This window comes from Ooceraea biroi, chromosome 6 (genome assembly GCF_003672135.1).
Source record: "Ooceraea biroi isolate clonal line C1 chromosome 6, Obir_v5.4, whole genome shotgun sequence".
In the NCBI taxonomy this organism is placed as follows: domain Eukaryota; kingdom Metazoa; phylum Arthropoda; class Insecta; order Hymenoptera; family Formicidae; genus Ooceraea; species Ooceraea biroi.
In genome coordinates, this window is record NC_039511.1 from 11155810 (window position 1) to 11182931 (window position 27122).

The window sequence follows — 27122 nt, forward strand, 5'->3', positions numbered from 1 at the left end:
TTTATTTTAATTACATATTTACTATATTTATATATATTCTCTTAAAGTAACTCTTAATAGCGACGTACAACGCACAAAGCAAATATATTTTAATAACTTCTATTATCTATTTATTATAAATCATTCCAACGTGAATTAAAATATACGATGTCTTGATACAAAACATGCACGTAGTTTTAGGCCGTTTAAATTACGTAAATGTTTATTTTAATTCGAATGCACGAAACATAGATAGAGAGAAACGATCGTGCACAATTGAATTGAAATTAAATGATTGAACCTGTCGCGCGGATTTATCACGCGCTCATGAACAATGCAGCCGTCCCGCGTACGCGTAGAGGTACGCAGAAGGTGCGTGAATACACGAGCATAGGATCCTTTGACGGGGGCTTCACAGCGGAGTAAGGATTCGCGGTGGCGTCGCCCCGTGGCGTCGATATCGAGCGAGTTCCGGCGACGCGCGCGTCGCGCCGGCTCTTCCCCGGTCTCCGCACTTCACCCTCGGCTTGCGGTTCTTCGGTGGACCTCCGACGAACGCCCAGTAAAGCGCGAGAGCTCGATGTAAGTGCGTCGTGAAGCAGCGTTTTGACAGAGGTATCAGCGATAATCTATTAAAAGAAGGACACTGAAGGACGAGAGCCTAGAAGAGGGTCCTCGAGCTAGCAAGCGAGTCGAGTAGAGCGATAACACAGCGTTTGTCGCGAAAAGACGAGCGAATAAACGAATTTCCAGGCGAAGAGATAGAAGACTCTCGACAGGGTGAGCACGCACTGGGAAGGACAGAGAAAAGGACGCAGGAGGCAACGGGGGCCGATCCCGGAACCAGAGGGGCAGAGGCTGACGATTTCCGGGTGGAAGTAGACGACGAAGTGTGAGGACAGCAGCTGCGTAAGGCGCGAACCGGCGGTGGTTGCATTGAAAAGTAGCGGCGTGGTGTCATGAGAGGCGGTCTCACGATCCGCCCTTCTTATCGGTCCCTCCAAGAGTCATGCATGTCGCGCCCCTCAAACGAGGTAAGTGCATGATCACCGCGAAGCACACGCAACGTGAGGATTACTCGAGAATTACTCGGCGGAGACGCCGGTTGCGTCGACCTCACCTAATTTGATCCTCTGTTTCCCCGTTTCTCTGCTTTTCCAAAAAGAAGATTAGCTAAATGCAGATAATTAATTAATATATACGTATATAGGGCGCTTTTCAAAATCGATACTAATTGAATACATTTTTATATTGCCTATTTCTCTAATAAAATTAATTTAAGCTTTATTAGATTTAAATTTTGGAATAAGAACTTAAACAGTTTATTACAATAATGTGATTACACTGAAAGAGAAAAATGCAATTATTTAATTTGTTTACGTTCTTAAAAAGCTGGGATTAGATCAGTGTCATAAATTCTTCGATTAATGGCGCGCTTGCCGGTGTACATGCGATATACCCACGCCTGTTTGTATTGTAATAGAAACGGCGCGCTTTTCTCGTTATGATCGCACAGTAGTGTAAATGATTTGATACAATTGGCTTTATACAATTATTAGTCGTGTTACGAGCCTATTTTATATTACTATCAGAGAGGGAGAGAGAAAGAGAGAGAGAGAGCGCGAGAGAAATTATCTTATATCCGGTTATTACATATTTAATGCACAAATTCTAGTTTACTCACTCATGGAGAAGGGGGAAAGAAATTAACTCCTTTGTCTAATACATTAGTGTTCATTTTCTAATTAATAGGAAAAAATATCTTCCGCTAAGACAGCTACTTAAAGAGAATTGTGAACAATTAAGAATGGTAATTCCTTGCATCCGTGGAATATAATAAACGCGAAATAAACATATATAACAAATGCAATAGGAAGGACGTACATTCGCATCTCTATGTTTAAAAGTCGATATTAGTTTGTTTGGTTAAATTTTCTTCCCTTGATTAGAAATAGCAATGGGAGACAAAACTATTCTTATAAGAATATCCTGTGAAACTATCTTAAGGCTATCAGAATATTTTAAACTATTCTGAAAATGATGTTATACCTAAGATGTTAATAATCTGCAAATCTAGTCCCTTAGCGCCATGGGGAGGATGAAAGAGGAGGGAAGGGCACTTTGCATATTTCTGATACATAAGAGAGGAAAAAAAATTTCAAACGATAAAAATAGCTTAGCCATTTAAAGATACCTATATTTTCTTAATGGCATGTACTACATAGTGGACAACTCCTCTTTTTATTTTTTGTTTGTTTCGCAGGGGGAGTCAAAAAATGCATTTACGCACACCAAGGGGGCCGAACCCCTTGGTAGTGTGGGACTCGCCCATAGAACCGGAGGTCCAATCGGGCCATACCCACTAAAAACGCATTCCCCCCCCCCCCCCAAACCCCACCACCGGACAACACACCCGACGGCACAGGACAGCACACTAGAGAGACCCCTCCCGTAACGTCGTGAAACATTAAACTTGAGAGGGCCCCCCCAGGGCACATACGGGCCAAGGCCCCATTCACACGGCACCCTACTGCCTGGGTCTGCCCCACGCACACACATTCACTCACACCCACACATACACTCAACAATGGGCAGAACCGGGTTAAACGTACAACCTGTGCACGAACCAACAAGTGAAATCAATAGGGACTTCGATAAAATAATTAAAAGAGTAAATAAATAAATAAATAAGTAAAACAAATAAAACAACAACTCACCTCCACCGATGTGCCCTGTAAATGGGGGCACAACGGTGGGGCACGCCCACATAAAAAGAAAGTTTCTACCTTATCCGGCACATACACAGGTAGAATAAGAGTAACAATATCTAAGGGGGCCTATTATTCTGCCGGGCCCGCTCACGCTCCTCCTGTGGACAACTCCTCTCGATAATAACATCATATAATATCGCTTTTTCTGGCTGTTGCAACCCTAATATTAGCAGCCATTAAGGGTATTCTTATTAATTATGAAACATAAGGAGTAGTTGAAGGCCAACGAGACACGTGGAAGTCATAAAACGTTCTTCAGCTTATAATCGATGAAAACTAATGATCTCGATAGCTCTGCGTAAACGTTACTCTATTACGGAAATTAAAAATATTTCAGTCTCGATATATGTACTTACTCTACGTGCAGAAAAGAAGTTATGTGTGAGTCAGTGTCTTCTTACATGAGAATAGTGAATCGTTTATGGAACTTATTAAATTTATATGTATGACAAACTTTAAAAATAATTAAGAAAATTCTTCATAAGGAATAATATCCATGAAGAAATCAGGAAACGTGTTTCTTAAAAGGAAAATTTAAACATATAATGAAAGCAGAAATTTTACGTTCACTATCAATTTTATTTCTCTTTTCTTTTTAAGTTCTTAAGCCATTTTATTCTATTTTAAAAATGCACACTTAATTCTTTTTTTTCGTACGACTATTTACAGAAACGGTAGTTTTTCGATCGCGGTATGCACATAACTGAACGTGGCAAATGTTTTGCATCGTGAACGTACTTAAACTAGTTAACAAGTCACGAAAAACCTGTTGGTCGTCCTCGTGGTCGAACGTTGTGTGCCAAGAAGAAGTGTTCAGTGGTTACTCTCCCAAGAGTCTTGAGACGTTTGCTAATTATAATCGTCTCGCCTCCAAATCTCTTATGCGCTTTGTTAACGAAACGCAAATTTTATGAGACGTGACTCGGAGTTGTCAATCACTCTACGATGCGACAACACTGCAGGAAGCTGCACTTACGTTACGTAATCTTGCGCATAAATTTTGCACTTCAGTCGAGGATATCTAATTAGACAAATTGTGCTCATCAGTGATTGCAGCAATAAATAAATTAATGATTAACCTGATAATAATTACAACTGATAATGAAAGTAATCGAGATTGAAATAACTATTGCTGAAATCATTCAAAAAATGAATATTCTGTATTGTGACCGGATAAATTAATGAAATTATAAAAACTTGAAGATTTTTAAGACAGTATTTTTATATTTATTTATTCGTCGTCATAATTTTATTCCTAATTAAAGGTGGTAATCTTAATAAGATACATATTCTATTGAAATTATATTTACTCTTGACATCTCATTTATCTCGTACGTTTTATACAACAATTAAATAAAATTAATTATTCAATTAGTGATAGCAAAATAATTATAAATCATAATTATCGTGTACAATACATTATTAATTATTACACATGTAATTAATGGGTTGTTAATGTGATACCCTCCTCCCTCTCTTCAACAGAAAAGTTCACATTAATTATGACAAATTATATTTCAAAATGCGTTTTGCAATCGACTGTCCGATGGGATTCTTCGTATGTAATACTCTTCATTTAACCCTTTACCTTTCGTCCCGTCGTCATCACCATCTCGTGATAATAAACGGTTCAACGTCATTCAAATGTTATAGATTCTCTTTTTGGCGGACTGTTAAAGATTGCGTTAGATTTGGAATTGTTGCAAAAGGCACGTTATTACGCACATTATTATGTTATATGCGGCACTGAAAAATTTTGAGAAGAAAGTATTCCGTTGAAGAATCTTTTTGATATTAGCAAGAGAATCTTATTAATATTGTTGTACGAAAACTTAAAACTTAAAAATCTCATAACGTTATAATTAAATTAGTAAAATGATTGCTAAAATTTTTACAACTAAGGAAAACGTGCGTGTTATGATCAGACGAATCTGGCAGGAAATGTATTCGATCTCGACACGATTGTGAAATCGAGCTAATCTCCAGTTTAAAAATATCACCGGATAAACTCGATAACGATCTTTCCGCGCGAGATCGACCGCTTTCTCACGACTGTTGCATGATCATTGCGAATACTTAGCGCATGATAAAGTCAAGCGCCCACTTGAATCGCGAGAACCGCTAATTCGCGATTAATCGTCATTAAAGTGATCACGAGACTGTCGAATCATTTTACTTTCTTTTTGCGTATAATAGATATTCGTATCTTTTGATATTCATCCATCCAAAATTCTTTAATCAATTTACGTTTAACAAGGAAGATGTAATATATTTTTTATATACTTAAAAATATTTTTGTATTGAAATAATTCCTACTTTATCTCATATCGCCTTTGTTCAATAATATTTTGGTTCTATGTGCTTTATAATGCATTGTATTCAATGTATTTAATACATTCTGTTGCCTTTTTTAACGATAAGAGCTGATAGGATCTGAGTTCAACAAAAAGATTAGTAGTGCTGAAACTGCTTTTCTGCGATAAGTTTCACGAATCATTCATGCTTCAGTACGGTATGATATCGTTTCATATACATGAGCTATCGGGTAGCAAGAATAACTTGATGATGTCATAAAGATATTACAAAGTAATATCCTCTACATTAAACAATGAGTACACACTCACAGCCAATCCTATTATAACAGATCAAGTCTCCTCAATCTGTCTTGAATTGTCAAGAAAGAAAAATGGAAATGCACATGTATATAAATATTATTTAGATATCGCAAATTTCTTCTTGAAATATTATTCGCAAATTTATCCCTAGAATTTATATAAAGGAAATCAAAAATAATAAAAATTCATTGTTATAATTTATTTTAACTTTTGTAAAATCGTAATTATGTCGCATATGTATCAAGCAAAATCTGCGTAAAACGCGATAGGGATTGATCATAAGCACAGCTTCCGTGAAAAATATGCGTTGTGAATAGATGTGTTGTGTTATACTTAATCAAGTACGATTAAGTAGCTTATGTAACTGAGCTACGTAGCTGAGCTTTTTCAGCGTATCAGTTTTTCACATGAAATAAATTTCACCACCGACTGTACCCGTGATGATCACAACTCAGATCTCTTCTCTCGACGAGAAGTAGCGTGCTGTCAGCTATTGTACGCTGCTTTAACATGGGTCCATTGATGAAAAGCAATGCATGCATGAAATTGCGTGCAAGGAATGATTGGCTTAAACAAAATGTCGCTCCTCTCCTCGTTATCATCGTCGTTTTACGTCTCCCTCTTTCCTTTCTCTTTTTCTCCCTCTCGTCTTTCGTCAATTGGAGTTCGTTGAAGAGCCCGTCTATTTCGTGTCTGTCTATTTGCAGCCGTTTCAGCACGCCGCAAGTCCATTTTAAAACGTTAAAAATAATCTCGTGATCGTCCACGTAGGCGAGAATCGTATAAAATCAAATGGCAAAAAGACAGATGTAACGTCGTCAGAGGAGTCATTGGTCCGTATCTTCGTGTCGCCATTTAGCGCCAGATCATGCTAATCACGTGAAGCCTATTCGCGCGGTTTGCCAGGTAAAATTAGACGATTACATTTACCGTTTAATGCATAGCGGGCACGTGATGATTCAACTGTACGTGTAGCAGGGAAATTATCCGCAGCGTGATGCAATAATTATCAGGATAGCATTAGCGGTACAATATGCTATTACGTCGATAGAGTTTAAGCCACCTGAAGGTGACGAAATAGGTAATTATTCAATAAAAAATAATTAAGCGGTAAAATTGAGTGAAATAGCAATGCAGTTTTATTAAAAAAAAATAAAATATGCGAGATATAATATTTATGGCGTTGGAATCTGTAACGATCAATTTGTCTGAGCGCACGATTCCGCTGGCTGCGTTAATAGATTCCGAGTATATTATATTATAGTACGTGAATGACTACGAGCGATCAAGCAAATCGATTTCGTCTGATCCGCGCTCAATGTTAATGACATACACCGTGAACCGTGGATATTTTTGAAGCGCATTGCTGAAGCGGAGGGCGCTGCGTGCTCCAGAATCTCTCTCGCTCGGGCGTTTCTCTGGTTTCACGAGATGACGCAATTCCATGTAGCTTGCTCTCGTATTGCATAAGCCGCCCTAATAAGGGCTAAAGCACAACGAAAATATCCAAACGAGATGAAAAGGATAAACGAGGCATCTGAAAATCAGGAAAAATGATGCCCCAAGAGATCAATTGATCGTTATCACAATTTCTGTGGAAAAGAATTTTCTGTGAAAAGATACGTTGTGTTATACTTGATTATGAATCACCGTCAAACAATTTCAAAGTAAGGATATTTATAACGGAGATTCGAACGTACAACGTAACAAAATATTGAAAAGAAGAAAACAAGGAATTTATATAGGTATAATGCTTATGCAGTTAGGATAATTAGAAGAATTAAATTAGAGAAGAAAGAAAAATAAATTAGAAAAGAGAATAATTAGAAGAAGTATGAAAAATATTAAGCTTTAAAATAAATTTTATGCATGGACATCGGACACTCCCTTTTCTCCTTCACGGCGCTCCATTGTCCGATGACTTTTTGCATAATAATTATATCTTTAGTTATACAACTATATTCTGGTTGCATTTAATTTAAAAAAAATTGATTATCTGCCTTTTAAAGTTTGTTTGCGTGGGTTGCTTTGGCAATGTTTAAATTTCCGATGTTATGCGATGTCATGTTTCTATACGACAAAGAACTCTTGAACGAAACACGCTGAACTATTATACGCGAGACGGGTTATACGATCGTTCACATGTATCGATCGATGGAAGGCGAAACGAATAACGTAGAGAACAATGCGACCAACACCCGGCGTCACTAAAGTAGCGCGTTGAATCACGAAACGAGCGCGGCTAAGAAATTGCATTTCCGGTAAGGTCTTTACAAAATATCACCCCGGATGCTAAACGATACTTTGATACTATCGACTATTTATGAAAGTTTTATGTGTCTCAATTTACTCACGTCCGTTTTTTGCTCGTGCAAACGAAACAAGCATGTCCCTGCATTTCTATGTATAGTTTTACATTTTTAGATAACCGATATTATTGTCAAAAAGGTCAGTCAAAAATTTCGATTTGATTTTTGCATCAAACTTTACTTTATCGCGTAGAAATAAATTTTTCATGAACCAAGTAATCATCATCGCTGTCTGTTACATAGATATTATCAACATTGTTGCCTGTATTACATATTACATATATTATATAAAGTGATTTGAAAAACTGAAAATCAAACTGAACTTTTTGACTGACTCCAATATTGAAATCGATATTATTGAAAAAAGCGAAATATTTATTAGATATAGAATGGCTCTTTTAGATCTCTGATTGAGTCTCTGGTTTGCATAATCAAATTCACAGAAAAATAATTCTAATGTTTGTCAGAAAATTAACAGTTTTGATGTGTGATGCAATTTTATGCATAATGCAACGTCCATCGGCAGCTTGAGTATAGGATATTCGGTTACCGCATGAAGACAAGTTTCTGAATAGATTCCAAGTAAGATGACTTCAACGAAATATTCGTGTACGTTAGAACATGCAACCCTCTATTGAATGAGATATTCGATATGCGACACTAACAATAAGCTCGAATAGGCTATTAACGAATAAATTACAATAATCATAATTGGAATTACGTGGAGCGCTCGTAAATTTGCTTTCCGCAGGCAGTCTCGCAATTTCGCGAGACAGGAACGTTCTTGTCTCTAATTGTATGCCAAGTCGATTGTTCAGCAAACGACGGCAGATCTGGTATGACGAGTAGGTAAATGTTTTAAAAGGAAATCACTCGTAACTCGGTTTGAACAAAAATCACTCTTTATTTAGTCTACGAGATTCACGAGATAGAAACGTGACAGTTATGTGCGTAAATTCGCTTGTGCGTTGAACATTTGTTAGATCTAAATATAGATCAAGACTTTCAAGTGAAGAGAATTTTTCTGAATGAAGAAAAAAGATGCGTCGTAATGATCCTATATTTCTCTAAATGTACTTTATTTCAGTGTTAACCAAAGGTGAAAGATTTTTTAATGTGAAAGAGACTTTAATTTATATTAACAATTATATTAATATTAATTAATATCTACAGCGATATTAATAAATGTATCAACTTTAGGTATATTATTTGTAGAAAAAATATCAATTTTCTTTTCCTGAATTATTATGCCAAATTTTTATGGATATTTTTTTCATTTCAACCATGTCACTTTATGACAATTATTCCTTTTTATCACCATTTCGTAGACGCGAATTACTTTTCTGAAGAACAGTGCATAAGAATAATGGTCGATGTTTTCCTGTTTAATTCCCGCTCCCATATATGGAAAACGAAATAGGAGAATGCGACATACGTCTCTGACTTGACGCCTCTGACAATGAGCTCAATGGGATCTTACGACGCGGCCTTGTCCATGAAACGCACTATACAGTAGTGCGTTTTTCATTAACACCTCCGCAGCCTGGAACCATTCGTTCGTTCCGCACGCGTCTCGCATTAAACGCAATTGAATCATTGCGACACTTTACGGCGAATGGTTATTAATGCGATTTAACGAGTAGTAGTATTAGCCTTGGGAAACCACGTTGTTTTTAATCCAGTATCATGCATCTCTCGAAATATGCATGTGTGATAATTTCACATTAAGTTTTGTTACATAAATTTATTACGTATATTAATTATATTAATGATTGTAAACCACCTTCAATTTACCAGTGATTGAGTTAAAGAATTAAATGGTAACGTCGCACCTCTCAAATTTTTAATGCGGGGGGGACAATGTAAAGATACTTATCTTTATATTTTCAAGTATAATATCTCTTTTTCTCCTTCTGCATATCTTAAGGCATTCTGTATAATCTATTCAATGCATATTTTTTAAAATTTTTAACATAATAATTTATTTATAATATATTTTATATTTTAATTTAAATATACATGTATGATTAGCTATTGATAACAGAACAAAGTCAATCGATTTATCGATTCTTCGCGATATCTCGTATCATTAATATTTTTACCGTCTTTTTCATTTCATGTGTAGCAGCATATGACACATTATTGACAATAATCATCATTTCGACATACGTTGATGAATGCCATCTGATCGGTCATTTTGTCGTCGCATCTACGAGTTGTCGACGTCGCATCGAGTTGCTGCTTCGTGGAATTTTGTAACTTAATCTAAGGTAATTTGTCGCGTCAACATAAAGCAAAAGTAGTACGAAGTTCGAGCGTGAAGGAATGAAGGGAAACGGGAGGGGAATCACTTGCTGATCTTTGCTTGATCCCATACCACTAACGTTCTGTCATCGTGGTCGTCGTCATTGTGATACTATGTTTAAAGTCATTAAAAACGCGTGAGCGAGCACATTCCCTAACATCGTCGACAATTACATCGTTAAGCGATACGCCAGAATATCGGTCGCGATCACTTTTAAATGAGCCTGGATTACAAGACTGCTTCGCGCCAGATGGCGGGGAGACGACGACGATGTCGCGACGCAATTCCCATTTATCGCGCCACGATGATGGAAACGATTAACTAATTTAATAGAAATCGAATTATTCTTTGCTCTTCTAATTTCCTTCTTTCAATATATTGGGAATGGAAATGGGAAAGTAATCTACCAACTATCAACTCGAAGATATTTCAATATTATACAGGGTGTCTGAATGACCCCGTGCCACCCGTTAATAACGGTGTAGTTTGGACTTAGCTGAATAAAAAAGTCCTATATCATTTTGCGATTTTCACAATACTAACGGAGTTATTAATTAATCAATATAAATGAATGAGAGGGTGGTTCGTGCAGCGAGTCGATAGGTCAATAGGAGGGCCGTTCGCTTTTTGACAGACTGCGAGTTGAGCGGGCGACGCGCGGTAAAGGAGGATGTGTATCTTACAATTAGATACTAGCAATAACAAAGAGCACGCGGCCCTCCTATCGACCTATCGACGGTCTTGCTGCACGAACCACCCTCTCATTCATTTATATTGATAAATTAATAATTCCGTTAATATTGTGAAAATCACAAAATGATATAGGATTTTTCTATTCAGCTAAGTCCAAACTACACGTCATTAACGGGTGGCACGGGGTCATTCAGACACCCTGTATAATCAGCATATTATAAATTATATAAATATAATAAATTAAAATAATTTATATTAATTTCATCTAACTAAACGCACGAGTGAAAATGACTTCTTATCTATATTCCGTTGCTGCGTCGCAGTCTTATTATCGTAATATTTAGTATTTATATCCCTCGTTTCGCACAAACAAAAGCGGCATTGTCGCGAGCTGGCAATCATTGTAATTGCATTATTGGAGTTGCGAATGGTGCAACGGAGATGAATTACGAGTTCGCCTGACGAGCAAATCGTGATGCCAACAGAAAAATGCGTTGCTAAAGGTGTGCTGCTGAAAGCAAATGGTCGGCCAAAGAGATGATTTATAGGCACGCTGACACGCTAACTCGGCAACTTTAAATTAAAAGTGTGAGAAGTCTAACTAATTTTCGCCGTTATCAGTACCCAGTGATCGTCGTATAACTAAATGGAGCATTCCAGTTTCTAATCTTTTAAAAATTTATTTCCTGGAAAAAATGTTCTAATTTATTGTTTTTTAGATTACTTTAACTGCAAAATATATTAAATCACGCAATTACACGTAACTTTTACATTTGTTTTCTCAATGATTAAACGATTAACAATATTCTTCTGAAAACTGACAACTCACAAAATCATTATCAATTATATAATCCTTTGTATATTATCAATTTTGATATAATGTATAAATTGCATATCAATCATTCCTATTTTTCGCGAACTCGATTTCTTATTAAATCGACCTCGAAGACGTCGTTACTCTCTTGGCAGCTGATTTGTTTGTTGTTGACGATTCTTATATGTAATTTTCTCTTTATTAAAAATTATACCTCCATAAGGATTATAAAATTACTATTTCAAGCGTATCAAATTGTAGGATCACCATAAATTTAAGGAATTTTGAACATCTTTGCAATATTCTACATCAAATGGCAATATAATTTCAACATAAACGATAAACCGATGCATTTAATTGATGAACTATTTAAATGCCACAGGTAATTGGTATTTTAATCGAATTTTTTTTATTATTTGCTCAAGCAAGAATGCTGTGCCCTTTCTCGATAACTGTACGCCCGTCTACTTATCGGTGGTAGAATGAACGGTGCTGCTTTATTAGATTCGCTTTTTAAGCGCGACTGATTTCCTAAAAATCGATAAGTGTCGTCGGTGTTTCAGAAGACATGTCGCCGCTTGAACGACATAAAACCGCGTTCAATTCTTCAAAACCACCATGGAGCTAGAAATTTATATTTTAATTTTACTATTTATAATTAATTTATTATATACAATTTTATTATAAAACCTGCATAATTAGCCCACATGAAGCGTGCGCGGACATTACATAATCCTTTGATTAAATGCTTTTGTAGTGCGATAGACGAATAAGATGGACTTTTATATACACATAATTCATGATATCGTGCAATTGTTTTCGAATATCTACGAAGCCTTACTAGTCACACGCACACGTGCCTACGAAATCCTAAACAATACACATATTGTCCGGTTGGCATGAGTGGCCTGTCATTAGTGTTGAGCTTTCATATTTTTGGCGATGCAACCAAAATGCGCAGCTGTCATTTGAGATAATCAAGCCAGACAAAATGGGACGAGCCGCTATGCTTTCGATGTTGTGGCATTGTCGCTCGGAAAAATACATTAATAGTACATTTCAAAAGTGGACACAAATTTATGGCCTTTGCAGTGATTTTCGATAATCGAATGATACATTAAGTGTTTATAATAAAACAGATTTCTCTGTAATTATTATTTTCTTTAACATTATTATATTTAAACACTTGCTATATTGAAACTACCTTTTCAGCTTACTTTCCGTATTAAATCTCTTAAAGAGATTGGAATTTATAATCAAAATAAAAGTCCACGTTTCTTCGAAATATTTTATATATTTATTTTTAAATAAATTATACAATTACACAACTTTTGAGAATTTTAGAAACCTCGAGTAAAATTTTCTTCGAAGAGCTAACGTAATATCACGTTTATTTGCACGTCTCCCGTTCGTTAATGAACGGGGTTTAATCCTCAAGAGGAATGCTGAAGTTCCGGAATGCAAGACATGTACGCATCCGATGAAATCGATAGCGAACGGTACTGCGGGGTCACCTTGAAAATGGAAACGCGCACACCCCCGCTCTGCGCTTCGAAATTCCCGCGCGGGCACTTTGACGCTACCGGTGTACCGGCAAATTTCCCGCGCGTTTTTTGACCGTTATTTATCGCAGCGAAAGAGGAGCCGGCAAAACAGTGTCTTCTGGCGTATCGCCACGCGAACTATTACGGTTGCGGCACGATAGCTTCGTGATAATAATATGATAATGGTCGTCACATGGTACGAGAATATGTGGGGTTGGTTGGCGAGGACGGTCACGTGGTAACCGGCGCCGTCCGCTAATCGCGCGCGCGCGCTGCCGCGCACCGCCCCAGTTACAAAAGGGATGCGGTACGAGCCGGTTAGTTTTCTCGTCGCGCATCCACTCTCCAGTAATTACCTACATTCGTCAGTTTACTCGATTGCAACACCCGGTATGGTGAATCTATTAGCACAATAATATAAATAATTGTAAAATAATACAAAAAAAATTTAAATTTCATAGATTGGTGAAAAATTTCTAACGTTGCCTCTAAATAAAAATCATACACGCCACTAAAAAATATTATTTCCCATTTAAAATACTATATAATCTATATTATATATAAGGCAATTACATATATTAATATAATCCCCATTGCTTTATCGTAAATCAATCTCATTATCGTTAATATCTCAGCTAAAAATGTTTGATGATATAATCGTAAAAAGTAAAATTTTAAAAGAAAGTGCCAAACAAAAACTAATAAGAAATAAAAACTGTTTCTTTTACATGCATTTTAATTTTTGCCTACTTATGTCCCCCATTCAACAAACACGTTTGCACATATATCGCAGAGTTAGCAAAATAATTGTAAGAAACTCTAAATCTTAACGTGTCAGTATAAAAAATTGCAATAATCGATGCATCGTAGGACTCCATGAAATTAGGAAAAATTGTTATTAATTAAAATTGTTATCAGTGAATAGTGTGTTGCTATTCAAATAATGAAAATCGGAATCGAAAGTCGAATCCACGCGTAACAGTCCTCACGTTTATGTAAGAGCAATGAAATCCGAAATTATTTCGAGCTCGGCGTGTGTAACGCCGCGGGTGAATTATGCACAAGGATAGACCACGTGGTCCAGTTCTCGTTCGCTGGGTGACTCTAAACTTAGGAACCGGCACAAACTGAATATAAGACCGCTCGCATTTTCGCAGTACGTCTGTATTCACTTTCTCTCTTTCTCTCTCTCTCTCTCTATCTATCTTTCTCTCCCTCTATCTTCTTGTTTCTCTTATTGCGAAAATAATTTCTATGAATAAGAAGTCACCGATGCGACCTAGCACAATTCTTTTTTAACTTTCAAATTAAAACTTTTTGTTTGATTCACGCGTTTTGAACATGGTTCAATGATTTATTTCCCGCGTTCATCGAACTTCTACGTACACGCCCGTTAACCGATATTGTCGATCACACTGGTGGTGGTGCTATAAAGCACCACCAATCATAACTCCTATCGCAGCGCTTCCTGAATGTTGTTCCCCGGAAACTCAGTAATTGCGTTAAATGAAAGTGTGTCTTTCGTGAGCAATCATTCGATAAATTTATTGCTCAGTTGAAATAAAAAAAAAATTTGTTAGTTAAATCAAATTACAAAATATCATTACCTTAAACTAATTCTAAATTTTATTCTTAAAAAATTCATGAAAAAATACCTACATCATCAGTCAAAAACTAGTCACACACTACAGTTAATCTATTTAATTTCCTCTATCTATATTGTATCATTCAGTATCGCAGAAAATGGAAACGATTAATCGAACATTTAGAAAAGATATTGGAAATAAATATTTTTATCGACGTTTTAAATACGTTGTTTGCAACATCCTTCAGTCTTCCTTCACCCTCTTTTTTTAAAGAAATCTTTATCTTTCCTTCAGTTAGAATTAATTAGAAAATGGACATATTCTTAATAAATTTACCGTTATAAATATACTTTCTGTTTTATAAAAACTTACTTATTCATTCACAAAATGTATTTTTCCTTCTAGCTACCGTGGGACATGATCCGCAAACGAGCAATGGCGGCCAGCTGCAGCTGCAACAGCAGCAACTACAGTCAGCAGGTTGGCTGGGGGGCGGTGCCGGTGACACTGGCGGCGGACTGGTCTGTCGATCATCGTCAGGCAAATCGATCAACGGCAGCAACAACGGCAAACCGTCGTTACAACATCCTCAACAACGGCATCAACAACAGCAGCAGCAGCAACAACAAGGCCAATCTGGGGGTGTGGGGGATGACGAAGACGGGGGTGGAGGGAGCGGAGGGCTGGAGGGGACGGACGCAGAGGCGAACGACCCTATTCACCTCAAGAGACGGGTGGGACTCGTCAGTGGGGTGGCTCTAATCGTCGGCACGATGATCGGCTCCGGGATCTTCGTGTCGCCGTCGGGTCTGCTGCTGCGTACCGGCAGCGTCGGCGTCAGTTTCGTCGTGTGGACTGCATGCGGTCTGCTGAGCTTGTGCGGTGCCCTCGCCTACGCCGAGCTAGGCACCATGAACACGAGCAGCGGCGCTGAATACGCGTACTTCATGGACGCATTTGGCGCACCGCCCGCCTTCCTTTTCTCTTGGGTGTCCACCTTGGTACTCAAGCCGTCGCAAATGGCGATCATCTGCTTGTCGTTCGCCCAGTACACCGTTGAGGCGTTCACCGTTGACTGCGACCCGCCCGACGAGGTAGTCAAGCTCGTCGGCCTGCTGGCGATCGTTCTGATACTCTTGATCAACTGCTACAGCGTCAACCTCGCTACCGGTGTGCAGAACGCCTTCACCGCCGCTAAGTTGATGGCGATACTTGTGGTGATAGTTGGCGGTTCGTACAAACTCATACAGGGTAATACGCAGCATTTGCAGACGGCGTTCGACACCATCGACGGCAGTACTATTAATATCGGTCGTCTGGCTACCGCTTTCTACACCGGCCTCTGGGCCTACGACGGCTGGAATAATCTCAACTACGTGACCGAGGAGATCAAAAATCCCTCCAAGAACTTGCCCAGATCTATCATGATTGGTATACCGCTCGTCACGCTCTGCTACGCGCTTATCAATGTCTCCTATCTCGCGGTCATGTCACCGTCCGAGATGATCGAGAGCGAGGCCGTGGCTGTGGTAAGTATTACAGATGAATAAAAAAAGCAATATATTGTATATTTAAAAGATAGCTGAAGACTCATTTTGAAAAAGCGACACGTAGAAAGTGATAGCGAAATGAGCTAAAACTAGCATTCTCTTCACTTAATTAAAGATTAAATGTTTAAAGAAAAAAATAAAGAATAATCTATTAATTTGAAACATCCTGGATAATCCTGGATAATAAAAATTAAATATTTAAAGAAAAAAATAAAGAATGATCTATTAATTAGGAACATCTTGGATAATTCCAAGCAATAAATCTCCATTTGTCTTTTGCACTCTACACGTTACTGAAATACTACATAAACGATCGTAACGCTTCCGTCCTTTGCAGACATTCGGCAATCGGATACTGGGCGTTATGGCATGGCTGATGCCACTCTCTGTAGCGATCAGCACATTCGGTTCCGCGAACGGCACCCTGTTTGCCGCAGGCAGACTTTGCTTCGCCGCGTCACGAAAGGGTCATTTGCTCGACTGTCTGAGCTACGTACACGTGCGACGCTTCACTCCTGCCCCAGGCCTCATCTTCCATTCCCTCGTAGCAGGTATTATGCAACGCAGTCGATTCGCCGGAACTCTCGAGATATCCCAAACTCTTTTAGAACGACTCTAATACTCCTTTTTAGGTTTTTATAATAATAAATAAGAATAATTAATATAATTCTCGTCGATTCTCAATAATGCAAGTCCTTTTTACGAGATTTTTTTTACTGCATAATCCAAGCCGAGTCTTGAATTCCACAGGCGCGATGGTTATCTCTGGCAACATCGATTCGCTCATCGACTTCTTTTCGTTTACCGCATGGATATTTTATGGCGGCGCGATGCTCGCCCTGCTGGTGATGCGGAGGACCAGACCCAACCATCCGCGACCGTACAAATGTCCGCTGGTGATACCCGTGCTGGTGCTCGTCATCTCCGCGTATCTCATAGTGGCGCCGATCATCGATAAGCCACAAATCGAGTATCTCTACGCGGCGGGCTTCATCGGTGCGGGCATGCTCGTCTACCTCCCATTCGTAAAGTTTGGATATGTGCCCAAATTCATGGGTGAGTATGCGCCGGCTCATTCGGCTAAAATAAGGTCCAGCCCGCACGAACTTTAATGGGCTGTAAATCTCACGATACAAAGAACCCCGGATTGATCTTCTTCTTCCGACCGTAGGTTACAGAATACTCGCAGGAAAAGGGTGGATGAGTTACATAGAAAATTTGATTTCCATTAAAGTTCAAGTTTGAATCTCCAGTATCGATTTTTCTTCCTGCTTTATATATCGCCAAATTTTTAATTTTGTATTGTATGTTCCTGTTCTGTTTTCTTATTACAGAAGGTATCAACGCCTTCCTGCAGATGTTATTAGAGGTGGCTCCGACGGCGGCTGCCTTCGACTGATTTCATTTTATTTCGGAAGATCAACGTACGAAAGTTCCCCAGAATGCCGAATCATTCCATTATGGCATTGCGCGAACTGTGTACACCTGAATAATCCTATTTTAAATGCAGACAAGAGCGTTATATATCCCATATATATTACAAAGCTCAAGGCTGGCCCAAAATGAATCCAAAAAAATATATATATATTATATAAAAATATATTATTTTATTACTTGTTATTCTTCGTACATAGTATACAACACACAGGAAGAACGTTACTGTTAGACAATAGATAGTTGATGTTGTAAGACAGCAATGAATCAACAGAAAATATTTTAAATGTTTACAGTTGTAAATTCGTCTTTTTCTTCCTACAACCTTCCTATACCTCCTTGTAATATCTTCCCATAATTAATTCGAATTTCTCTTATCCGTTACTTCTAATTCAAGTCTAACTTTTCTGTTAGTTTTGAAGAGTAATCCTAATTTATTATAATATAATAATACAGCTTGATCGACAAAGAATAATTTAAATATTTACAGATATAAAAGTTTTTATTTCTGCTTACAATCTTTCTTCCACAATTCTCTATCTAAATCTGCGTCGCGTACATCTTTTGAATATCTTCAAAAGATTCCTAATAAGTTTTCAAATATTCGCCGACAAGTTCAGCTCTTCTTCTTAGATAAGATATCCCTCGGTACCTTTCCGTAAACTCCCAAAATGCCAGAATCTCTCTTGTGCACAGTCTTAGAATTTCGTTTAAGCAAGCTACTTGTAAGTCCAGAAATGTGTTCTTTTTTCTTCTCCTTCTCCTTCTCTTTTTTTCGCTGCCTTTTTACGTTATTGTAATTCATTCTTCTGTTTTTAGGAGGTATTGCCCCTAAGCTAATGGCAAGCTCAACCTTCGCTTTCTTCGCTTTGGATTTTTCAAAACCAGACATACCAAATTTGATGACGTCATACCGTGCCTTTTTCATCTCCTTTTCTTGTTGTTTTTTTACTTCAGCAGGTGTTAGCTTCGGTTTATCCTTTTCCTTCCTCTTGTCATCCACATCATCGGCAGCAGATCTTGTCTTTTTCTTTGGAGCTTCATATTTCACGAAAGTATAATCATTAGCTGCATTTTTCTTGATTTCGGAGGAACGAGTTGGTACAAAGTATTCCATTTTCCGCACTAAAAGAAGAAAAATATCGATTTATTAACACTTTTTAATAAAAGAATGCGAAATTTTAATAAAAGGATAAAAAATACATAAAAACTTCACAGAAAATATTCATATAATGCAAATTAATTTGTAACCTTTTTAGAAGTCTCAAAAACAATTTTTTGACATTTTATAAAACGATAAAAATTCATACTTAGATATAGAGCGAGGTTAGGTTTTTAAATAAATTTTATATAATTTGCTCAAACAAATGTTCTTGAGGCATATAATGTCTAGTCCACAGTTCTACTTATTATACTAACCTCTACAGGTTAAGAACAAACAATGTATAGGTTAGGAAGACTTATAATTTTAGTGTAAGAATCATATGATAATCGATACTATTTAAAATAGAAAAAGAATTATAATAAGTTTATCTTCATAATTATAGGCGTTATTAACTTACGCGAATGTATAATCACAATCACGTTATTGATATTAATGTCAGATATCACACGTGTTTCAACGTAGCATATATTTAACTTTTTCTCACGCAATCTTCTTGCTGTGTCCACGATGCTAGAAATCGATTCGAGATCTCGGTCCGAGAAATATGTAGCCAATCAACTTGCAGCTTTTTCATAAAAATCGACACAAGGCTTTATGAATGCTTCAAATTTTATCAAAGCAGTAACTAAGATCATATTAATTACAACTTATAAAAGGTATTAACAAATTTATATAAGACACTTGAAATAATAATTAATTTACAAGCTACAAAAAAAGAATACATTTTAGGATTGTGACCTTACAGTCAATCGATTAGTGCGTGGTGTTTATATATATATATATATATATACACAATATATATATATATACAATCGCACGCGACGCGCGACATAACCTAAATTCATAACCTAAATATCTCAAAAGCCGCGTTCAAGAGGAAAAACAATTGCGAGTCCGTATTTAATTACTATTATCGATATATAATGAACGAATCTCCACCCGTCATAATTCGCTTGGGAGTAAACAAGGTTGATTTTAACCTCGGCGTGCCCACAGACGAGAGCATCCAGCCACGATTGTATACTCCCGGCGAGGAGGTATCCAGTCAACCGGATTTCCTCAGGTAAGTAAGCGTTCTGATTTATACAGTTTGATCGGAAATTAATTATCTAATATTTTTTAAATTATATTATAAATTACTATATCATAAATTAGCGGCCATGGAACTTATGTCGATGAGAAGGGAGCATTGCGTGCGTCAGTCGCTGGAGTCCTGGCGAAGGTGAATAAACTGATATCAGTTAGGCCATTGAAGGCACGCTACAATGGCGAGATTGGAGATCTGATTGTGGGAAGAATAACGGAGGTGCAGCAGAAACGTTGGAAGGTCGATATAAATTCGAAGCTTGACGCCGTTCTCTTGTTGTCTAGCGTCAACTTACCAGGTGGTGAATTAGTAAGTATATACAACTTTTGTTTTTTTATTGTATATGTTTAGAATTCAGTTAGAATATAGAAAAAGTGGAAAAGAAAACCAAGAGATAGATAAAGACTCTTCTTCAGTTAAATAAAGACAAAGCAAAATATATCGATTTTTTATTTATATATATCGAGATATTTTTAAGTGCTTTTAAATTCCATAGAGAAGAAGATCTGCGGAGGACGAACAGACTATGCGCAAGTATCTCCAGGAGAAAGACCTGATTTGCGCGGAAGTACAGTCAATATTTGCCGATGGTTCTCTGTCTCTGCACACACGAGTGCTCAAGTATGGCAGGCTCTCACAAGGGATGATGCTGAAAGTGCCGTCAATGCTCATCCAGCGCACGAAAACGCACTATCACACCCTGGAGAACGGTGCGACGTTGATACTCGGTTGCAACGGCTACGTGTGGATCGGCGCGAGTACTCAGCACGTCGATAAAGCGGAGGGTGGATTCACGGAGGATCTGTCGAAGCTGCCGCTAGAAACTTACAAAGTGTGTATACGATTGCGCAATTGCATTTTATGTTTGGTACAGTGTAACGTGCTGCTGTCTGACATCTCTGTGACGTTTGCTTACGAGGAGTCCGCTAAATACGAGCTGCATGAACTGCTAGAACCCGAGGCGATGATCGATGTGTCGTTATTAACGCACCAGAGACTCGCACGATCTGTATAGTTTTCAGAGACACTCAGAGAATATACTTCTATCGCCTATCATGTAATTTTATTCTGCAAAATTGTAAAATATTAAATAAAAAAAAATAGAAATAAAAGGAATATTTTTTTAGAAAATACATTGTTTCGCTCGTTAAGGTCAATCGAGATCGATTCATCGCGAAAGGAGCGAGTCTTTTTCTATATATTTAAAGAGACTCGAAGCCTCTTGGTAATGAACTCGATTGATCCGCTTATTCACAGAGAACGTCTTGTACCTTGATCTTTTTTTTCCGAGCTGAGTGTGACTAGATTATAGCACACTGCAGTGGCAACACAAAGACTGCAGTACTTCCTTAGTAGATATATATTGCTAGATATATTTGATGAAGCGGTCCAGGTGTAAGGTGATCATAAATGGACGCTAATCTCAGTATTGATTAAACAAGCGAAACCTAGGAGCGAGTAGTCGGCGAGCTGACTGGAGAGATATGGATGCATGTTTTAACGCCTTCGATAAGGACGGCGACGGATTTCTGTCGATCGCCGAATTCGATTTAATTTGCCGCGCCTTGTTTCGAAATGATCGCGGTAAAATCTACGGCCTCGAGGAGGACCAGTTGCGCGAGGTGTACTCGATCTTTGATCTCAAGGGCGATGGCATGATCGACAGGGAAGAATTCGAGGTAAAAGGAATTGTTAAAGGAATTTTAAGTGATTATCGATGCATTTGTAATTCTTCTTCGCTTAATGTCTCCCTTCATTGATGCATTTTACGTCGCAGGTTTGCTGGAACCGATGGATCAAGATATGCACACGACCCAAAGGTGCCTTTCTGATCGTAGACGTGCAAAATGACTTTATAACGGGCTCCCTGAACATAAAGCAGTGCGCGGCGCAACATGACGGCTCAGAAGTGATCGAGCCGATCAATCGGCTACTGGAAACCGTACCGTTCGAGGCGGTGTTTTATTCTTTGGATTGGCACCCGATAGATCACGTATCTTTCATCGATAATCTACACCTCAGGTAATCGATAAAAAAATCTTGCAACTAACGCGATGAAAGTTTCATCCAATTTTTTTTATCCGATCATCTGGGAATTCCTTTATGTTACTTTAACGTTAAATTCTTTCCTTAGAATTTTAATTTTAATTTTTTAATTTTAGAATATTTTAATTTCAATTTTATTTCTTATAAATATTTTAATTTTAGAATTTTACTTGCGAATAAAAATACAAACCGAAGACGTTCATGATTGCTGTATTTCCAGGGAAGTGGATAGCAGTAGCAACGTCTCGAAGGAAGCGGCACGGGTGTACGACACGGTAACGTTCCGCGGGCCGCCGTTACTGATTCAGCGTTTGTGGCCGCGTCACTGCGTGCAGGACTCGTGGGGCGCTGAACTGCACAAGGATCTCAAGATCGTGAACAACGCGATCAAGATCTACAAGGGCACGAACCCGGAGGTGGACTCGTACTCGGTGTTCTGGGACAACAAGAAGCTTACCGAGACGACGCTGTCGTCGCAACTGCAGGAGAAGGGCGCTACCGACATTTACATCTGCGGCCTGGCGTACGACGTGTGCGTGGGCGCCACGGCGGTCGACGCGCTCACCAGCGGTTACCGCACTATCCTCATCGATGATTGCAGCCGCGGCGTCGACCTCGTCGATATCGAGAAGACCAAGGCCACCGTGATAGGCAGCAACGGAGTAATAGTGAACTCTAGCCAGGTGAAAGCGATGGTGGAGGGAAGAGATCGGCGGCCAGAGCTGGGATACAAGCTCGCGCTGGAGATTAAGCATAAATTGAAAAATTACGATTACGATTAACTGCGGCGATAGCTTAATAGTTAGTGTACATAGAACTATTGGGATCTGATGGTAAAACTAGTTTAAAAATCATGAATCTTTCACATTAAAGAGCTCCTTAGAGATTTAAAGTAGCTGAAAATGTGTGAAAAAAGATATATATATATAAAAGAGAGATAAATATATTTTCCTTTATTGAACGTTGAAGTAGGCGTTAAAGTACTTGTTAAAATAAAAAAAAAAGATTTATATTGTTAATAGTTTAGTCATTTCGTTAAGATTGAGGATTCTTTAAAACATTTAAAGTGGTGATTATATAAATGTTGAATATAAGATAGAAAATGAGTAATAAATATGTGTAATAAATATACCTAACATATATATATGTATATTAAATTTATTCGATTCGAACTTAAATGGCTCAAGTAGGATATCAGATATCCATAAATTGCATTAATCGATTATTACGTTTGTCAAAAAATATAGAAGATTAAAACATTAAATATTAATAGTTTTATTATTTATATATATGTATAATTTGTAAGAGACGTGTAATAAAACTTCCATGACGAATTTTCGCAAAGTATTTATTGTAGAAGAGAAAGATAAAATGTATTAAGTTAAAATATAAGTAAAGATATAAGATCTAAGATAGTAAGAATTAAAATGTAGAGTTAAAGAATAAAAAGCTCAAATTTTCAAGAATCAACGTTTTAAAAATCTAATTCGCAAGGGCTGCGTGTTATGTGAAAAGTACATGAATAAGTCGTATATTGTTACTGTTTGCTTGTTTTATGTATAGATAATCAGATTTTTTAGTTATCTCTTTAGCAATAAAGTTTGCAGCAAAACCCAGGATATTTTATTCCATTCCGTCCTGCATAATTTTTATTCTTTTTTTTATTAATATTTTATATAGCGCCAATTGTTTGAAGTATTTTACGATGTTTATAATTCGCGGTAAAATTTAACGTCTTGTCCTAGCTTTACCTAACTTTGTACTGCTCTTTTACACACTTTCTACACTTAAAACGAGACAAGAATATATATAGGTGCAATGTAATCTGACATACTGAAGTGAGAAAATGCGGAAAGTGTAATTAATCTTTTATTTAACCAAACCAAGCAGCTGATTCGAAATTTGTATGTATAAAATCAACCGTTTAAATATATTAAGAAATAACATGATGATTGATGAATTATAAAGTGTTACATCTTAACCTCATTTGTTATGTCTTATGTTCCACTAATCTCACCATTTGTTTTTAATTATAATTACATAATCGCAAATATTATAACAGCCGTTAGCTTTGATATAAAAAATAAACTGCTTACAGCCAAATATATCACATTCCTAAGATTTTATTCTAATTCTTTCACTATTTGTTATTTACAGGTGTGTGTCCACAGCCTTCTCGACTCAGAAAACCGCGAATAATCTACCAATGTTTATAATATATAAATCACAGAAAAGAACAATAAAAAATACTTTTACTTGAAATTTTTAATTAAATTCTTTGTCTAATAAGTTTTGTGAGGTAATAATATCAATATTATTAATGTGAACATGATACAATTATATGTTAAAAAATAGTCAGTCTTCCCGTATAATCCTCCAGAATCCAGAGAAATCGCCTGTATCGAAAAAAATTGATGAAATCGAATTTGATATTTTTAGCAAGGCATTGTTTCTTTAATAAAATGCCTTATTACGCAGTTGCCAAGGGTCGAAAGCCTGGGATTTATGCCACCTGGTAAGGGAACTAATTTAAAGCTTTCAAGCTCTAATCAAGTACTGGTGAAAACCATGTTTTCTTTTTTTTCAAAAGGGATGAGTGTAGCGCCCAAGTTAATAAATTTCCTGGATCGATATACAAAAAATTTGTAACGGAGAGTGAGGCACAAAACTTCATAAAGGAACGTTCATCTTCAGCCGTAGGAACAAGTTCCACTAAACAACAGCTTATTTCAAGAGTTAGTAAGCCCATGGAGTAAGTATCAATGAATAATATAATTTACTAGAAATTGAAACAGAAATATTGCAAAGATGACGAAACATAAAATACCTGCTGCAATAATATTACTTAATAGAAATATTTTACAAAGATCAAGAGCCCTGCCGACGCAACTGTTCCCACTTGGAAGCAAGCGACCTGCTGTAGCTCAAGAAAAGTCAGTTCTGAAACGAACTTTGTCAACGGGTAACGGAGTCAATGATAAACTCGAACAACCAAATAAAAAGAGAAAAGTTGTGGCAGACTCTGGAGCGACTCAATCTTCTGAACAGGTTTGAAACGTTTCTATGTACGAGTATAAAATATTTTATTGACACATGAGTATATTGTATTGTATGCTAATGACAAATTTGCATTTATTTTACAATTTTATGATTTGGGATACAGAATGATAAAGCGAATTTCATTATGGATGAAGACGGCTACGTAAACGTTTTTACGGACGGTGCGTGCAGTGCCAATGGACACAAAGGTGCACGAGCGGGTATCGGTGTTTGGTTCCAAGACGATCATCCGTTGTACGTATCAATTCTCAATCTCTGATACTATCATTCAATTAGACTAGAGTTAGGTCACTTGTAACAATCGTATTTTTACAGAAACGTGTCCCGACCGGTGGAAGGACGGCCTACGAACAACATGGCAGAGATCCAAGCAGTCACGATAGCTGCAAGGCAGGCGAAGAAAGCAGGGATAAAAAAATTGAAGGTCAACACTGATTCCAAGTTCCTCATTTCTTGTATTACACAGTGGATGCCAAGATGGAAGAAGAGAGGCTGGACAACGCTAAATAATAAGCCCGTTATAAACAAAACGGAGCTACTGGAAATGGAGAAAGAGCTAGAGTTACTGACCGTCGCCTGGGTAAGCAACTTTTGAGTTACAATTTCAATGCAAATAAGACTTGATGGTAAACGTTTGACTAATGTGTACGTATATGTTGTATCATGTATGTATTATTGGTATATTAAACGAAATGATTTGTCAGGAGTAAATAATTTTTTAGAATCATGTGAACGGACACGTTGGAATTCATGGTAACGAAATGGCAGACAAATTGGCAAAAGAAGGAAGTTTGTCCTACAAAAGATCAAATTGATAATAAAGATAAATATTTCATTAATTATAAATTATTTGTAATATTTATTTACAGATTTAGAATTTGCTTAGTGAATAAAGTGAATATTGATAAAAAAATGTTGTGTTATATATTATTTGTACATGGATAAATGTCTCCTTTATGATACCATAACTGAATATAATTAAAGATTGCTACATTTATTGCAATTTAATCATTGCTTCTGATTAAGCATTTTAATTGTATATATATGTAATTTTATATATAAAAATATATATATACATACGTAATTATGAAATGCTTATTAAGTAACAAACATAGTTATATTAGGTTGCAACTATAGATTACTTATAAATTATTTATAAAGTATTTTTATATTTTTATATAAGTACATTTTTGCAATGGTATGATTGAAGATATGGCTAGATTTAATATAGTGAATCTTACATACGAGCTATTTCTTAGTGGACGAAGAACCAGTTTTTACCCCCTCATTTGGGGCCGCTTGTTGAGTAGTTGATGATCTTGACGATTTTGTTGAAATTTGTTTGAGAAGAGTGTAAATATCTTCCGGAGACACTTGCAATGCCAGCAATTCCAACATAATACTAAAAATGAATTTTGACAATGTAATAGTAGAGGTTATGTTAGGATGACAAATTTTAGTTTTGAAATCTTCGGTAATATCTTACCGAAAGACACTTGGTATCGCAGAAATTCCTGTTATTTCAGCTAGTTCGATCAATTCTTGCTGATGTGACTGGGGAAAGGCCATTTTTCGCAGAATTGTCACGGTTCCTCAGCTTTCGGATTTGCCGCGCGAAGTGGCTCGCAAATCCCGATTATAATCCAGTCTTTAGATATATATTCTATAGAGCGCTTATTACATTCAATTTTCACTTTTCTGCAACTGTCCTTTTATTTTCTTTCAATGCTACAAAAAAATCACATTACGGCGGGAGCACGGACTTTTGCATAACGCATAATACGGCATAAGGAAATAAACCAATCAGAATCCTCCATTTCCATCCTGGTCCGGAAATGGAGGATTCTGATTGGTTTATTTCCTTGTGTCTTAGCGCTTAAAATAATATAAGAAATAAAAAGTGAAAATTAATCCAATGTGCTCGCTTCACTCACGATTAGTTGACACACATGACACTTCACACATTTCGGTGCCAATTTAAAAAAAAAAGAACGTAAAGAAGCAGAAATTTATTTGAAGTTTAAATAATTATACCGGAGCGCAGACAAAAAATAAATACTGGAACTTTGCGCACATTTAATTTAATACATTTCATATTACAATATACAATACTTTTAATGTACGATTAGCCAATAGGAAACTAACTCTAACTCATTGGCTGGAG

At 37.1% G+C, this 27122-nt stretch overlaps 5 protein-coding genes across 16 annotated transcripts; 3 read left to right on the forward strand and 2 right to left on the reverse strand.

The window, feature by feature from the left end:
• Positions 1 to 482: 482 nt before the first annotated feature.
• LOC105284118 (b(0,+)-type amino acid transporter 1) lies at positions 483 to 17891 on the forward strand. Of its 3 annotated transcripts, none has more exons than XM_011347401.3 (6): positions 483 to 1013; positions 15022 to 16145; positions 16504 to 16717; positions 16917 to 17222; positions 17338 to 17418; positions 17501 to 17891. In XM_011347401.3, the coding sequence occupies exons 1-5, from the start codon at positions 989 to 991 to the stop codon at positions 17409 to 17411; spliced, it is 1743 nt and encodes a 580-aa protein (XP_011345703.1). In that variant the 5' UTR covers positions 483 to 988; the 3' UTR covers positions 17412 to 17418; positions 17501 to 17891. The 3 variants fall into 3 exon arrangements, with proteins under 3 accessions (XP_011345703.1, XP_011345701.1, XP_011345702.1); XM_011347399.3 differs by lacking the exon at positions 483 to 1013 and adding an exon at positions 11441 to 13420; XM_011347400.3 differs by lacking the exons at positions 483 to 1013; positions 17338 to 17418 and adding an exon at positions 11453 to 13420.
• Positions 17892 to 18083: 192 nt separating this feature from the next.
• Positions 18084 to 22423, reverse strand: LOC105284117 (uncharacterized protein C1orf131 homolog). Of its 5 annotated transcripts, none has more exons than XM_026970408.1 (2): positions 22356 to 22423; positions 18084 to 18725 (listed from the first exon to the last, which is right to left on the reverse strand). In XM_026970408.1, exon 2 carries the CDS (start codon positions 18715 to 18717, stop codon positions 18217 to 18219), a length of 501 nt encoding a protein of 166 aa, XP_026826209.1. In that variant the 5' UTR covers positions 18718 to 18725; positions 22356 to 22423; the 3' UTR covers positions 18084 to 18216. The 5 variants fall into 5 exon arrangements, with proteins under 5 accessions (XP_026826209.1, XP_026826208.1, XP_011345698.1 ...); XM_026970407.1 differs by lacking the exon at positions 22356 to 22423 and adding an exon at positions 22089 to 22172; XM_011347396.3 differs by lacking the exon at positions 22356 to 22423 and adding an exon at positions 19163 to 19346.
• Positions 19541 to 23510, forward strand: LOC105284116 (exosome complex component RRP4). 2 transcript variants are annotated; one of them, XM_026970400.1, is made up of 6 exons: positions 19541 to 19828; positions 19921 to 20161; positions 20349 to 20684; positions 21295 to 21531; positions 21630 to 21874; positions 22119 to 23510. In XM_026970400.1, exons 1-6 carry the CDS (start codon positions 19689 to 19691, stop codon positions 22678 to 22680), a joined length of 1761 nt encoding a protein of 586 aa, XP_026826201.1. In that variant the 5' UTR covers positions 19541 to 19688; the 3' UTR covers positions 22681 to 23510. The 2 variants fall into 2 exon arrangements, with proteins under 2 accessions (XP_026826201.1, XP_026826202.1); XM_026970401.1 differs by lacking the exon at positions 21295 to 21531 and having other exon boundaries at positions 19542 to 19828.
• On the reverse strand, positions 22502 to 26754 carry LOC113562104. 2 transcript variants are annotated; one of them, XM_026970411.1, is made up of 3 exons: positions 26445 to 26754; positions 26204 to 26360; positions 22502 to 22638 (listed from the first exon to the last, which is right to left on the reverse strand). In XM_026970411.1, exons 1-2 carry the CDS (start codon positions 26525 to 26527, stop codon positions 26207 to 26209), a joined length of 237 nt encoding a protein of 78 aa, XP_026826212.1. In that variant the 5' UTR covers positions 26528 to 26754; the 3' UTR covers positions 22502 to 22638; positions 26204 to 26206. The 2 variants fall into 2 exon arrangements, with proteins under 2 accessions (XP_026826212.1, XP_026826211.1); XM_026970410.1 differs by lacking the exon at positions 22502 to 22638 and having other exon boundaries at positions 25801 to 26360; positions 26445 to 26753.
• LOC105284114 (ribonuclease H1) lies at positions 23671 to 25863 on the forward strand. 4 transcript variants are annotated; one of them, XM_011347389.2, is made up of 8 exons: positions 23671 to 23802; positions 24056 to 24197; positions 24279 to 24413; positions 24489 to 24650; positions 24751 to 24946; positions 25062 to 25192; positions 25274 to 25538; positions 25681 to 25863. In XM_011347389.2, exons 3-8 carry the CDS (start codon positions 24313 to 24315, stop codon positions 25771 to 25773), a joined length of 948 nt encoding a protein of 315 aa, XP_011345691.2. In that variant the 5' UTR covers positions 23671 to 23802; positions 24056 to 24197; positions 24279 to 24312; the 3' UTR covers positions 25774 to 25863. The 4 variants fall into 4 exon arrangements, with proteins under 4 accessions (XP_011345691.2, XP_011345693.2, XP_011345692.2 ...); XM_011347391.2 differs by having other exon boundaries at positions 24338 to 24413; XM_011347390.2 differs by having other exon boundaries at positions 24056 to 24413; positions 24766 to 24946.
• Positions 26755 to 27122: the final 368 nt, after the last annotated feature.

Bases quoted from the DNA above. Each gene is read 5' to 3' on its own strand.
- LOC105284118 (XM_011347399.3), top strand. From the start codon at position 13,333: ATGCGGTACGAGCCGGTTAGTTTTCTCGTCGCGCATCCACTCTCCAGT. The intron at 16,146-16,503 runs GTAAGTATTACA...CGTCCTTTGCAG, and splicing joins AGAGCGAGGCCGTGGCTGTG to ACATTCGGCAATCGGATACT. The intron at 17,223-17,337 runs GTGAGTATGCGC...TTCCGACCGTAG, and splicing joins ATATGTGCCCAAATTCATGG to GTTACAGAATACTCGCAGGA.
- LOC105284116 (XM_026970400.1), top strand. From the start codon at position 19,689: ATGAACGAATCTCCACCCGTCATAATTCGCTTGGGAGTAAACAAGGTT. The intron at 21,532-21,629 runs GTAAAAGGAATT...TTTACGTCGCAG, and splicing joins TCGACAGGGAAGAATTCGAG to GTTTGCTGGAACCGATGGAT. The intron at 21,875-22,118 runs GTAATCGATAAA...CTGTATTTCCAG, and splicing joins ATCGATAATCTACACCTCAG to GGAAGTGGATAGCAGTAGCA.
- LOC105284114 (XM_020033219.2), top strand. From the start codon at position 24,313: ATGAAATCGAATTTGATATTTTTAGCAAGGCATTGTTTCTTTAATAAA. The intron at 24,651-24,750 runs GTAAGTATCAAT...ATTACTTAATAG, and splicing joins AGAGTTAGTAAGCCCATGGA to AAATATTTTACAAAGATCAA. The intron at 24,947-25,061 runs GTTTGAAACGTT...TTTGGGATACAG, and splicing joins CGACTCAATCTTCTGAACAG to AATGATAAAGCGAATTTCAT.
- LOC113562104 (XM_026970411.1), bottom strand. From the start codon at position 26,527: ATGGCCTTTCCCCAGTCACATCAGCAAGAATTGATCGAACTAGCTGAA. The intron at 26,361-26,444 runs GTAAGATATTAC...ATTCATTTTTAG, and splicing joins GCGATACCAAGTGTCTTTCG to TATTATGTTGGAATTGCTGG.